General features: G+C 40.0%; 2 protein-coding genes across 3 annotated transcripts; both read left to right on the top strand.

The window, feature by feature from the left end:
* Positions 1 to 1,635: 1,635 nt before the first annotated feature.
* On the top strand, positions 1,636 to 6,174 carry hsp90aa1.1 (heat shock protein 90, alpha (cytosolic), class A member 1, tandem duplicate 1). Its single transcript, XM_010738125.3, has 11 exons — positions 1,636 to 1,854; positions 2,667 to 2,816; positions 2,924 to 3,290; positions 3,382 to 3,515; positions 3,605 to 3,919; positions 4,026 to 4,191; positions 4,363 to 4,553; positions 4,657 to 4,804; positions 4,915 to 5,183; positions 5,286 to 5,619; positions 5,732 to 6,174. Exons 2-11 carry the CDS (start codon positions 2,667 to 2,669, stop codon positions 5,839 to 5,841), a joined length of 2,184 nt encoding a protein of 727 aa, XP_010736427.1. The 5' UTR covers positions 1,636 to 1,854; the 3' UTR covers positions 5,842 to 6,174.
* A 307-nt stretch (positions 6,175 to 6,481) lies between these two features.
* On the top strand, positions 6,482 to 12,958 carry hsp90aa1.2 (heat shock protein 90, alpha (cytosolic), class A member 1, tandem duplicate 2). 2 transcript variants are annotated; one of them, XM_027284130.1, is made up of 12 exons: positions 6,482 to 6,648; positions 6,995 to 7,057; positions 8,934 to 9,083; positions 9,300 to 9,666; positions 9,777 to 9,910; positions 9,995 to 10,333; positions 10,439 to 10,604; positions 10,732 to 10,922; positions 11,357 to 11,504; positions 11,624 to 11,892; positions 11,992 to 12,325; positions 12,497 to 12,958. In XM_027284130.1, exons 2-12 carry the CDS (start codon positions 7,055 to 7,057, stop codon positions 12,607 to 12,609), a joined length of 2,214 nt encoding a protein of 737 aa, XP_027139931.1. In that variant the 5' UTR covers positions 6,482 to 6,648; positions 6,995 to 7,054; the 3' UTR covers positions 12,610 to 12,958. The 2 variants fall into 2 exon arrangements, with proteins under 2 accessions (XP_027139931.1, XP_027139932.1); XM_027284131.1 differs by lacking the exon at positions 6,995 to 7,057 and having other exon boundaries at positions 6,483 to 6,648.
* Positions 12,959 to 14,360: the final 1,402 nt, after the last annotated feature.

Here is a 14,360-nt window from a genome sequence, read left to right as displayed (position 1 = left end):
ATGCAGCAAATTTGCCATCCTTTGTTGGGTAAAATGCAGAAAAACAATAGACTATAGCTAAATAACGAAATCCATGTGGGCACAGAAAGGACAACATTATCATAGACAGGAGATTAATACAGACTAAGAATGAAACATGTGGACTTTGCTGTGATCAATTAAATCAACTTATTAAAATAATGATATCCGATCATCCCAAGATATGCACCCCCCATCATCCAGCTCTTGATCCCATAAACACTCATTTCTGTATCACTGATGGCACGTACATGGATCTTATTCTAGCAAACTATTTAAACTATGTGGTCTCTCAGCTTCAGAAAATATCTTCTTACAGCGATTGCGAAAGTTCTCCAGGTTTCTCGGTAACCTGGTCAGTCAGCTTCTAGTAGAAATAGGAACATGTTGATTACATAACAGATCTGTAGCAAATGTAATTCACTGCCATCCTCTGGTCAGCTTGTGAACTTCCACAAAGGACTAGAGAATTCTACTTCTCTACCTTATATAAGGTTGTTTTTACTATGTGGTCCCACATTTGAAAATCCCTGATTGTAAGTTGTTGGTATATTGTTGTGGAGGGTGATGGGTTTGAATAATAGTATGCTGGCAAGCCTAAACCCTTTTCCATTGTGGCTCTGACAGTTCTCATCAGCATACTTTATGTTCGGCATATTTGTTAGTGGTAACTTTGTATAAATGTAGTATTACTGTTACCTGTGTAGCATTCCCTGGATTTCCTTCTGAGCCATTTATCATCTTTGTAAAAAGAGTTTGGTTTTGACTTATGTTATAACCTCATTACAAAACTATTTCCAGGTTTCCTTCAACTGAGAAATACTGGTAAAACACCAACTTATATCATATCATGACACTGCAATTCAGTTCTTTTAATTTGCCACAAGGCATACCTGTCAAAGTCCCAGGGCATGGCCTACATTGCTGAACTTCTGAATTCAAAGTTCCATCAGCCTTGTCTTTGGTCATCAGACTGAGTGATAACAATTAAACATTTGCAATTATGGCCAATGAACTGGGAAACATCTTCATTCTGAGATGGCTGATTCTTTCATCTGGTGATGAAGGGCACGAGATGTGTCTGAAAGCTCTGGAAAGTGTCCAGCTGATGGCCCTCATGCTATTTTATGTCAAACTGTTGTGATAAAGTTTATTGTGTTTTAAAATGTGACTATACATTTACACAGAGTATATATAGTATTTACTAAATACTATATATACTCTTTTCTGTCGCTTCTTTGAGACATCTTCACAGCGGTCGCAAAGGTCTTTCCAACTGCGAGAAACCTTTGAGATTCACCCCAATCTTGCATGCCATAAAAAGAAATGTGCCTGCTGTCCATAGGAAGCCATGTGTGTGTGTGTCCAATGTGGCACCTCGACAGCTGCTGATAGCAAAGGCCCTGCACAGCTGTGATGCTTTTAGGGGGGGTATGGGGCCTAAGAGCTAGACAAGCTATCAGGAAAGCTCTCATTGTGAGTGACAGGCACTCCTTGCAGCCCTATATGGGCACATAAACTTTGGGGCTCTGGTGTCTCACTCACCACCCCCCACCCGCTCTCTCTTCCCAACACCCCCTGCACTGTAGTGAACGTATCTTCTGGAAGCTTCTGAATGGGAGCTTCTAGAAACCACCCCTTAAGTATAAAAAGACACCGGCATGTCATCGGGTCTGTAGCGAAAAAGACACTCACTCGAACTCACCGAGAGAGACATACTGCCCACAGGAGCCACAGCGAAGCACATATTTGGAGCGCTTCGAGAGGAGAAGACAAGAACTCAGTGATACATTTGACGACTATCTTCAAGAAGCAACTGTAGAAAAAGTATTCAAGGTAAGACTGGAACACCCAAAGACAATAGCTATGATTTTGATTTGTAATTTACATACAAGAAAACAAATTAGTGCACATAAAAATGGAATAATTGATAAAATTGCACAAGTATAAATTAAAGTAGTTACTAATAGCAGTTACTGGTAGTGTGGCAGAACAGACTCTTTAGTAATCATGGTGAGACTGTAATATGCAAGGAGCACATGGCAGGGTGACCCTGAGTGTGAGAGTAATGGCGGGTGAGCAGGAATACCGGTTGGTGCAATGAGCAGATACAGCAATTTCACATTTGTGCAGAAAAGTCAGAAACAGCCAATAGACACAGCCAATACTAGCATCCATAGCCTATTTTAACCATGTTAGACCTAAAAGCTAGAGAAATGTTACGACAAGGCAGAACTTTTTTGTTCTAAACACAAATGCCTCACTCATTAAAAAAGATAATCGATCATGATTGCTCTAAAGTTAAAACTCTTGTTTTTCTGGCATCTTTGAATTTCTAGCTGCTATTTCTTCCTTTAACATAAAGGTGTTGAATGACACGTGGTGTCTTTGGGGGTTGGGGTATAGTATCAAAACTCCACCCATTCTCCAAATGGCAATCTTTGATTGACAGGAGGAACATGTGTTCATCTACCGTCAGCAATAGCCTCCTCCAGCCACAAGGCTGGAGGAGGGGGAGAAAGAGATTTCAAGTCTAACAGCAGGAAATTACTTTCAAGATATCAAACATATAAATTAAATGTTTTATTTAGAGCAAATTAATCCAGTTTAAGATATGATTAAAAGGAGTATAACCTGCTTTCTTTTAGATGCCTGAGAAAGCCGGAAACGTTATGGAGGAAGATGTGGAGACCTTTGCCTTCCAGGCTGAGATTGCTCAGCTTATGTCCCTTATTATCAACACTTTCTACTCAAACAAAGAGATCTTCCTTAGAGAGCTTATCTCCAACTCCTCAGATGTAAGTAAAAACAACACTTTATCACGACATCTCTGTATTTCAAATGTAAGCAGCCCTTACATATGTGCAAACATTACTATTTTAACATGCTTATCCCTTCTGGACAGGCTTTGGACAAAATCAGATATGAAAGCTTGACAGACCCCAGCAGACTTGAGTCCTGCAAGGAGCTGAAGATTGAAGTCAGGCCAGACCTGCTCAATCGCACCCTGACCCTGATCGACACAGGTATCGGCATGACCAAGGCTGACCTGATCAACAATCTGGGCACAATCGCCAAGTCTGGCACCAAAGCTTTCATGGAGGCTCTGCAGGCTGGAGCTGACATCTCCATGATCGGTCAGTTTGGTGTGGGTTTCTACTCTGCCTACCTGGTGGCTGACAAGGTGACAGTCATAACCAAGCATAATGATGACGAGCAGTATGTGTGGGAGTCTGCAGCTGGAGGCTCATTCACAGTCAAGCCTGACCCTGGTAAGTTTGATTCCCTACTTCATAATATGCTCTATTCAATAATTTGCAATAATTTGAGAAATGACCGGGCACTGCTGTCATCATTTTTCAGGAGAGCCCATTGGCAGAGGCACAAAAGTGATCCTTCACCTCAAAGAGGATCAAACAGAATACTGTGAGGAGAAGCGCATCAAAGAAGTTGTGAAGAAGCACTCGCAGTTCATTGGCTACCCCATCACACTTTATGTAAGTTCTAAGCTCCATTAGCTATAAGAATTTACCATTTTCAAACATAATAATGACAACGATAATGACACACTTTCCATATATTCAAGGTGGAGAAGACAAGGGAGAAGGAAGTGGACCTTGAGGATGGAGCAAAGGTAGAGGAAATCGAGAAAGAAGCTGCAGAAGCTGCCGAGAACAAGGACAAACCTAAGATTGAGGATGTGGGCTCTGATGAGGATGAGGACACAAAAGATGGCCAGAACAAGAGGAAGAAGAAGGTCAAGGAAAAGTACATTGATGCTCAGGAGCTGAACAAGACCAAGCCAATCTGGACCCGTAACCCAGACGACATCACCAATGAGGAGTATGGAGAGTTCTACAAGAGTCTCACCAATGACTGGGAGGACCACCTGGCTGTCAAGGTAAGCTACTGATAAACATGCCTTGTGACTACATCTTTGCAACTTTTATCATCACTTAGTATGATGTTTTGAAGTTAATATTCATACTTGTCTCTTGTTTCTGCAGCATTTCTCAGTGGAGGGCCAGCTGGAGTTCCGTGCTTTGCTCTTCGTACCCAGAAGGGCTGCATTTGATCTCTTTGAGAACAAGAAAAAGAAGAACAACATCAAGCTGTACGTACGCAGGGTCTTCATCATGGACAACTGTGAGGAGCTGATTCCAGAATACCTCAGTAAGTAACATCAATCCAGGATATTAACAGCCTTATAACTTGGCATTCTATCTCGTATAAGTCATAATTATTAATTAATTATTAGTTGGATTATAGTGTTTTCCACTTATATATCAATTTTGATATATTCATGATGGCTCGGAAGACTAAGCAGTTTTTATCTTTGTTCAGATTTCATCAAGGGTGTGGTGGACTCTGAGGATCTGCCCCTTAACATCTCCAGAGAGATGCTTCAGCAGAGCAAGATCCTGAAGGTCATCCGCAAGAACCTGGTCAAGAAGTGTCTGGAACTTTTCACTGAACTCGCAGAGGACAAGGACAACTACAAAAAGTGCTATGAGCAGTTCTCCAAGAACGTCAAGGTTGGTTGACCGAATTGATCTTATAACTACAACCCTTGACTTTGTAAAATTGAGTTGAATTTTTAATGTTCAGTATAAGTAACCACTCACTTCATGTTTACAGCTTGGCATCCATGAAGACTCTCAGAACAGGAAGAAGCTATCTGAGCTGCTGCGCTACTACACCTCAGCCTCTGGAGATGAGATGGTTTCCCTGAAGGACTATTGCTCACGCATGAAGGAGAACCAGAAACACATCTACTACATCACAGGTTAGCTATTGAACTCTATTTCCATTCTTTCTATACGTTTGCTTAAATGTTTTCTTAAATGTGTTAGCATAAAGAATTATCATATTGATTCAAGAAATTTACATTAACAGGTGAGACCAAAGATCAGGTGGCTAACTCTGCCTTCGTGGAGCGTCTTCGCAAAGCTGGCCTTGAGGTCATTTACATGATCGAGCCCATCGATGAGTACTGTGTCCAGCAGCTGAAGGAGTATGATGGCAAGAACCTGGTTTCAGTAACCAAGGAAGGTCTGGAACTGCCTGAGGATGAGGACGAGAAGAAGAAGCAGGAGGAGCTCAAAAATAAATTTGAGAACCTTTGCAAGATCATGAAGGACATCCTTGACAAGAAGATTGAAAAGGTAAGAAAATGGCAAAAATTATCTTATATTAGTACTATCAAACTCATATTATGGTTAGTTTTGTTGGATCATGACAATAATACAACTTTTCATTATTGACAGGTCACAGTCTCTAATCGCTTGGTGGCTTCCCCATGCTGCATCGTCACCAGCACCTATGGCTGGACAGCTAACATGGAGAGGATCATGAAGTCTCAGGCCCTGAGAGATAACTCCACAATGGGCTACATGACAGCTAAGAAGCACCTTGAGATCAACCCTATGCACCCAATCATTGAGACCTTGAGGGAGAAGGCTGAGGCTGACAAGAACGATAAGGCTGTGAAGGACCTGGTCATTCTCCTGTTCGAGACTGCCCTGCTGTCTTCAGGATTCACACTGGAGGACCCACAGACACATGCCAACCGCATCTACAGAATGATCAAGCTTGGTCTTGGTATGTTCTTTTCCTCCTTGGCTACTGACATTACATACATTTCAGTAATTACTCTGCTCATCATACATTAATAAGAGGCTTTGATTGCTAATGATTCCATTCTCATTCACAGGCATTGACGACGATGATTCCGCAGTTGAGGACCTCATTCAGCCTGCTGATGAAGATATGCCAGTCTTGGAAGGAGATGATGACACATCAAGAATGGAGGAAGTTGACTAAAACACTTAGTAGACTTTAGTAGACTTTCCTGCTTTCTCATTTTTTATTTTTATAAGTTATATTGCTTCTTCAAACAGACATTTCATTCTAACACAACTATCACATCTCAAACAGTATTAACTAGTCAATGCAAGTTAATTAAAGGTATTAATGTAGGCCACAGTGTGGCTTAGTCTACATCATATAAGCTGCTTATATAAAACTACTGACAACCAGTAAGAGTGATATAAAGCCACTGGGAATTTGGCTTATGTCTCTTTTTGTAACTGTTAACATTTTTTTGTATCAAATGGATTCACATTTGTAATAAAAATCTATTAAGAAATAAAACCTGACATCTTGCTTTATGAGTCAACTGCATGCTCACTTACATCACTTTGAAAATGAGATATTCAAAACACAGGTAAAGTTCATTTTCATTGACCAACTTCGTCCTAACCTCGTTGTTCTGGAATCTTCATTGAGCACCGCATGGGTTCATTCTAGTTTACGGTCTCACACGCCTTCCCCATCTTTGCTCAGCCTCCCCTCCCTCTAAGTCCCACCCTCTCTAAGGCTGGAATAGAGAGAGGGGGTGTGCACATATCATGACTGACAGCCAATTGCACCTGTCAGCGACCACTAACAAGCAAGTGGCGAGGAAGATTCCAGATGGTTCTGGAAGCTCAGGTCAGGATTTCTCGAACGCTCGGTGAGGGTACTAAAGCCTGTGTCCGCACTAGATAGCTCACCAGCCGGGTAGTCTGCGACTTAGAGGCGACCTCCACACAGCTGACACCGAAGTGTTCGATACAGCGAAGACCCAAGGTAAATGAATTAGATATTTTCACATTAAAACAACAGAGATGACAACTGCTTAAATATATAACACTATAATAATCATTGTTAGTTTTTAGTTGCTTAGTTGTTATATGGCTTTTTTATGAAAGACAATGATGATAAATATCCTGACATACCTGGATGCAAATGTAGAAACAGTTTAGTTAAAGTACATCGTGTTATAATCAGATTATGACAACATAAGAACCACAGGGTTGTCTTTTTTTGACAGTTTCACATCAGGCTCTGTATCAAAGTGATCTCTTTGTCATATCAGCGTTATTTGCACATGTCGAAACTTTTTTTTTTTCTTTCTCAACATTATCACTGGCAGCTCATCTCGCCCACATTCGCCTTTGCGTTCCTCAAAACTGTGAAGACAGACAGCAGCCACATGGTGCGTCCACGGTGCACTTGTTAGGCAGGAATTATGATAAGTAGGAGCACAGTTTAATGAGCCTTAAATGAGATTTCCTGAGCCAGAGGGATTTTTTTTAAATAGATTTTCTTTTCGGTCCATGCCATCCTCTGATTATCACAGTGATACATAGCAGGATCGGTGAAGTATAAGGACATCATTCACATAATCTGTTCAAAAAGATGAAGAGGAGGAGCTTTTTCATTCCTATGGAAACTGCTAGAGAGTTATGTTCCCTCTTGGTACCTTCTAGAAACTTGCATTTCGCCTGGGAAACCGGCAGGTGGAGTCATGTGTGCTGATGCTGATAATGCAGTTTTAGCCATGTGCTCCTCTCTGATCAGCCAATAATTATCGATGACAGTATCTGTAGGAGAGGTGAACAGGTACATGTCATATTCATTTGAGAATGAACTTTCTATACTGTCTCCACGTATACCTTTTTCCTGTATTTGCAGAAAAAATAAAATTAGTATATTTTTTTATTATGTCACTCACATAAAGGCAATGACAGTGATAATGGATTATAGGCAGGAGCAGAGCTAAACCGCCTGTCACACCACCTGCTTGCACAAGTGATACATGCTCACCCATAAGCTGTCATTACTGATGCAGACCTCATTGTCATTACTAGTGCATTTCAGATGCTGACAGCTGGTCAGCATCTTGATTATGGTACCTAAAGGTGATGGACACACATAAAAGTCGTGTCATAAATAAGAATATAAGGTAATTTTTGAGACAGGTTGTATGTGGGGCTGTTGATTCTGTTCTATCATATTGAAAGGTAGAGATGCATGTATATATATATATCAAATCAAATCAAATCAAATCAATTTTATTTGTATAGCCCAAAGTCACAAAGTACATTTGCCTCAGAGGGCTTTACAATCTGTACAGGGAGTGACACCCTCTGTCCTTAGACCCTCGGTTCGAGTGAGGAAAAACTTGCCCACAAAAAACCTTTTAACAGGGAAAAAATGTGGAAGAAACCTCAGAAAGAGCCACAGAGGAAGGATCCCTCTCCCAGGACGGACAGACGTGCAATGGATGTCACGTGTACAGGACAAATTAACACAAACATATTGTACATATATATCAGAGCCAATAAATTATCGATCGATCATGGGTAATTTATATTATGGATTACTCTAATAATATAATTAAAGATAATGAATTGTCAGAAAATAATAGAATAATTTATGAAAAAGTTATTTTATTTTATCGAAAATGTTTCATAGGCATTCTATGAAAGGTGTATGTTTGAAGTGTTTTATGTACCTTTAGGAAAAAAATAAATGAACTTCTGAAGCATCAGAACTGTTCTTTGCTTTTACTGTGTAACAATAATGGTGTCTGAAATATACTGTATATTAGATTATCCATGTTTGCTTAGCTTTTGCATAAACTACAGATTATGAACTTCTTTTTAAAACACAAGAATGTGAAATTGTATTGGTATCAGTCATCAGAAGCAGGTAATTATTTAAGTACTTGCAGATTATTCAACGATGATTAGGCTTGTTGTAGATAGTACTGATTCAATGTGATGCATCAGCCCCGCAGTGAACAATGAACATGATCCCGCACACAGATCCATGAGATGCCTGTGTAAATGCAAAAAATAAATGAGAATATGCAAAAATATTGGGTCAGACTTGAGTTGTACAAAAGCATCTAACATTATGCATTGTGGGTTCACCAGTTCTCTAATTGAAGTAATTGTATAGGCCTTTGTGCATTGTGCTTTAGGGGGACAAATGGTGTCAGCTGATAGGATGTATTTATGTTGTCTGCATGTTTAATTCATTATGCATGCTCTAAAAAACAATATTACTTTGGCTCCTTTGCTTAGATGCCTGAATTACACGACCAACCAATGGAGGAGGAGGCTGAGACCTTTGCATTCCAGGCTGAGATCGCTCAGCTTATGTCCCTTATCATCAACACCTTCTATTCCAATAAAGAGATCTTCCTTAGAGAGCTTATCTCCAACTCTTCAGATGTAAGTTTGTCATAGTGTTATTCTAAAGCTGCTTTCTAAATCTCATGTTGTGTAAAAGATGTTCATTAAGCTCTTTGTTCAAAAGTATTATTATATAATATGACTATAATCTAGAATAATATGGCAATAATGATGGAATTAGAAAATGTCAAACACTGAATAACTTAAAATTAAAATTTTTAAATAGTTGAATTAATGGAATTGTTTTTCCTTTAGGCTCTAGATAAAATCCGCTATGAGAGTCTCACTGACCCTTCCAAGCTGGACAGTGGCAAGGACCTTAAAATTGAAGTCATTCCCAACAAAGAGGAACGCACCCTGACCCTGATCGACACAGGTATCGGCATGACCAAGGCTGACCTAATCAACAATCTGGGCACAATCGCCAAGTCTGGCACCAAAGCTTTCATGGAGGCTCTGCAGGCTGGAGCTGACATCTCCATGATTGGTCAGTTTGGTGTGGGTTTCTACTCTGCCTACCTGGTGGCTGAGAAGGTTACGGTTATAACTAAACACAATGATGACGAGCAGTATGCCTGGGAATCCTCTGCTGGTGGCTCATTCACGGTTAAAGTGGACAACTGTAAGTTTAAAAAAAGGCCTTACTTTGTTACTATTTGATACTCTAATTTTATTGTTAATGGGATATCTGTAGGAGGTGTCAGGGTTGACTTGTCTCTTTTTTTTTTATAGCTGAACCCATGGGACGTGGCACCAGGGTGATCCTACACTTAAAAGAAGACCAGATAGAATACATTGAGGAGCGAAGAATCAAAGAGATTGTGAAAAAGCACTCACAGTTTATCGGCTATCCCATCACACTCTTTGTAAGTATTCATTTAAATTGTTTTATTAAAAAAATTCCAACTTCCCAATCTAATGGTCACTGACTAAGTGATATTTTAATTCAGGTGGAGAAAGAGCGTGACAAGGAGGTGAGTGACGACGAAGCGGAGGAGGAGGAGGAGAAGGAGAAAGACAAGGATGAAGACGAGGAGAAGGACGAGGACAAGCCCGAGATTGAGGACGTCGGGTCAGATGAGGAGCACGACCACGACCACGACCACGACCACAAGTCTGGTGACAAAAAGAAGAAGAAGAAGAAGATCAAGGAGAAGTACATTGACCAGGAAGAACTGAACAAGACCAAACCCCTGTGGACCCGGAACCCAGATGACATCACCAATGAGGAGTACGGAGAGTTTTACAAGAGTCTAACCAATGACTGGGAAGACCACCTGGCTGTTAAGGTAACTCTTATTGTCTATGTCGGGCGTATTTTAATTCAAGTAACATAATAAAATTTGAAGATGAACCATATATCTGACCTATGAAACTCTTTTTTTTCCTCACAGCACTTTTCAGTAGAGGGTCAGCTTGAATTCCGTGCCCTGCTCTTTGTGCCTCGTCGCGCTCCCTTCGACCTCTTTGAGAACAAGAAGAAGAAGAACAACATCAAGCTGTACGTGCGCAGGGTCTTCATCATGGACAACTGCGATGAGCTCATCCCTGAGTATCTCAGTGAGTATTCACCCAATTAAATGGGGAATTACGAGCTTAAACAGTTTGGTCATAAATCAAATAATCTGATATCATCTTAGAAATTTGAATGTATTTCTAAGCAGCTTGTCTTTAACCCTTCTGTCAGATTTCATCAAGGGTGTGGTGGACTCTGAGGATCTGCCCCTGAACATCTCCAGAGAGATGCTGCAGCAGAGCAAGATCCTGAAGGTCATCCGCAAGAACCTGGTCAAGAAGTGTCTGGAACTCTTCACCGAACTCGCCGAGGACAAGGACAACTACAAAAAGTGCTACGAGCAGTTCTCCAAGAACGTCAAGGTTAGTGTCCTCACTTCACCAAGCTGCAAGATTTTCTAATCCTGTCACATTTAGACTTTTGGCAGCCACTTTGTGTTGAACTCTTAAATACTATGTTAAAATGTTGGCTACCCTGTTACCTGGATGGTCCTTTGCTTAAAGTGCAAAGCTCAACAAGAACCTTTTAGCTAATTATAATAGTATTATCCTCCGACCTTTCATGCAGTGACCATCTGTCTGATCCTTTAGCCATATTGTACTGAGGTAAAGCTCCTTTGTGTCTTGTTTGGAGCTCCTTACTGCCATCATGGTTGCACCTTATAGACTATTATGAATATTTTAGATAAATATGAGGAAGAATATTTTACCAAAGTTTAATGTCAACTGAATTGTCTACTGTTGGAACTTTGTTTTCAACTGTGTGTTCCTGACATTCAGTTTTATTTGTCTTTTAGCTCGGTATTCATGAGGATTCTCAAAACAGAAAGAAACTATCTGAGCTGCTGCGATATTACACCTCAGCTTCTGGAGACGAGATGGTGTCCTTGAAGGACTATGTTACGCGTATGAAAGACAGCCAAAAACACATCTACTACATCACTGGTGAGGGTGCTCTTCATTTATAAACTATTGTAAATCTGTTGTAAAAATCATTTCAAAATGACAACTGATGTATTTATTGTGATAGTAAGTGTGACAGGATACCCATGTCTGCATTTCAGGTGAGACCAAAGATCAGGTGGCTAACTCTGCCTTTGTGGAGCGCCTTCGCAAAGCCGGCCTCGAGGTCATTTACATGATCGAGCCCATCGACGAGTACTGTGTCCAACAGCTGAAGGAGTTTGAAGGCAAGAACCTGGTTTCAGTGACAAAGGAAGGCCTGGAGCTGCCTGAGGATGAGGAAGACAAGAAGAAGCAGGAGGAGAAGAAGGCTCAGTTTGAAAATCTGTGCAAGATTATGAAGGACATCTTGGAGAAGAAGGTGGAGAAGGTGAGAAGATTAATAAAGTAAAATGATTTAAGCAACACCCAAGATGTTGTATTACTCAGTAATGTGTATAACCAACTATTAACTCCTGTTTACCGACAGGTCACAGTCTCCAACCGTCTAGTCTCATCCCCATGCTGCATTGTCACTAGTACTTATGGCTGGACAGCCAACATGGAGAGGATCATGAAGGCCCAGGCTCTAAGAGACAACTCCACCATGGGTTACATGGCAGCTAAAAAGCACCTTGAGATCAACCCTGACCACCCAATCGTGGAGACCCTGAGGCAAAAGGCAGAGGCTGATAAGAATGACAAGTCTGTGAAGGACCTGGTGATTCTCCTGTTTGAGACTGCCCTGCTGTCTTCAGGATTTACCTTGGATGACCCCCAGACCCACTCCAATCGCATCTATAGAATGATCAAGCTTGGTCTTGGTGAATATTTTGTGTTTATTGACACACCAAAAAGCTTTCATGATATTTTCAGCCATACTTTTTGTAAATTTATGAGTGATAAAAAGTTTATTGTGCAACACGTTAGCCCATAAACTGATTTAAAGCTCTTATCAGACCCTCACTGACTCATAATCTTCCTTCCTTTTTTAGGTATTGATGAAGATGATCTGACACCAGATGATGTCACCTCTGCACCCACTGAGGAGATGCCCCCTCTGGAAGGGGACGATGATGATGCTTCCAGGATGGAGGAAGTGGATTAGGCCTGTGTCTTTAACCTGCTGAAGTTCAGAAATAGTGTACAATTTAAAGATTAATGTTGTAAATGAGACTGGCGTGTCCTTCCCCCATCCCCCAAACCCCCCTTTTTGAAGTTCATTTTATTTCCCTCCCCTTGAACTGACCACATGCAGTTCTGATTCATTCCTTTTTAGAACTTTATTTTTGAAGTTGTCACTTTTTGTATCCTGAGTTTTATTAATGTATTTGTTTTTGTATTTTTTTGACATTCTGATGTTCTTTGAGTGTTCTTACTTTAACTGTAAATATATCAATTGATACTGTATTTGAACGGGTGGGACACAAATAAAGATTTACCATGTTAACAAGTCACGTTTTGTCAAGTCTTTCTGTTCATCCTTACTGGTTCTCTGGTACGTTCACAGCAGATGAGTTACCGGTCTATTGTCGCTGAAGTAGTTAATTGCCACGAGACAATAGAAAATGGGTAGAATTACAGCATTAAGGAATAAATAATTGAGGATAAGTGGAATTTAAGCAGTAAATTATTCACAAGAAATTGTAGATACTGATGCTTGGCAGGAAATTAGTATAAACTCAGTTAAATTGGGCTCTATAGCAATGAAATAAATGGAGCTTGATAAACAAATATTACAATACTGTTACCTTTTCCAGGCTGTAGTTACAGTGACGTGGACCTCTCATTGTTGCCTCTGTGACAGGGTTCTTCCAACCAATTTTAACAGTGAAAGTAAAGCTCTTGAATTGGAAAAATTGATTCTTCCAAGGGCGTCGCCTCAGTTACTAACTACATCATTATAACAGACCTGACAATTGCCCGTGAAGGAGGAATACAAAAACGACAAGAGTGTTAAGACAGAAAATGGAAAGTTAGTTCAGAGAGTTAACATTGTGATAAGATGAGCAACGGGCAGGAAGGGGTGTCAAGATTACAGATGATTATAATCGCTTCATAGCACCATAGGTCCTGTTCACAGCAGACATTTTGGCTTGTCATAGTCAGGAAAGCACATTACTAATAACATTAATGTGGCTCTGTTCTCTTCGTAATGTCCCAGTAAGCCATGACAGTGTTACACTCAGCCACCTGTGCTCTTCCCTAAACATGTATTGGATTTTTTTTTTTTATTATTTATTTGTGGTTTAATTAACATGGATATTAATAAAAACACATCTATAAAAGTGTTAACTAAGAGTCTATTTTTCATCCATAGTTCCTGCACAGATGTTAGAAAGTCATCCAGAAAAACAGAACATACAATTTAAATAACAAAGTTATTGAGATTATACATACACATGCAGAACAATAATAAATACAAAACTATAAAATGAAGGACTCAAAAACATTAGATACTGACTCAAATATGCAAAGCAGAAGCATGGAAGCATAGAAAAACAAAGTGTGCATAATCTATATAGCACTACACAATTGGGAATTTATATAACTCAGGGTGAATATAGACAAAGTAAGTGACGGTAAAATTCCAGTAGATGGCAATAATACAACACTCAGGATGCAGGCTGCTGCATTCAATTATTCTAGAAAACCCTGTGGCATCAGGATGATTACTAGCCAAAGGAAAATAGTTAAGTTAAGTTAAATTAGGTTAAAAACACACAGGAAATGATTACAGGGGATAAGCTAAACATGTTGAAGAAGAATGAAAGAGATATTGAGAAAGAACATAAGTGCAATTTAATATGAAAGTCATCATGTGCACAGGAATTAAGAAATAACAACAAATGTGTCTTA

Source organism: Larimichthys crocea, chromosome XI, assembly GCF_000972845.2.
Source record: "Larimichthys crocea isolate SSNF chromosome XI, L_crocea_2.0, whole genome shotgun sequence".
Lineage (NCBI taxonomy): Eukaryota > Metazoa > Chordata > Actinopteri > Sciaenidae > Larimichthys > Larimichthys crocea.
This window is presented reverse-complemented; position numbering and strand designations above follow the sequence as displayed.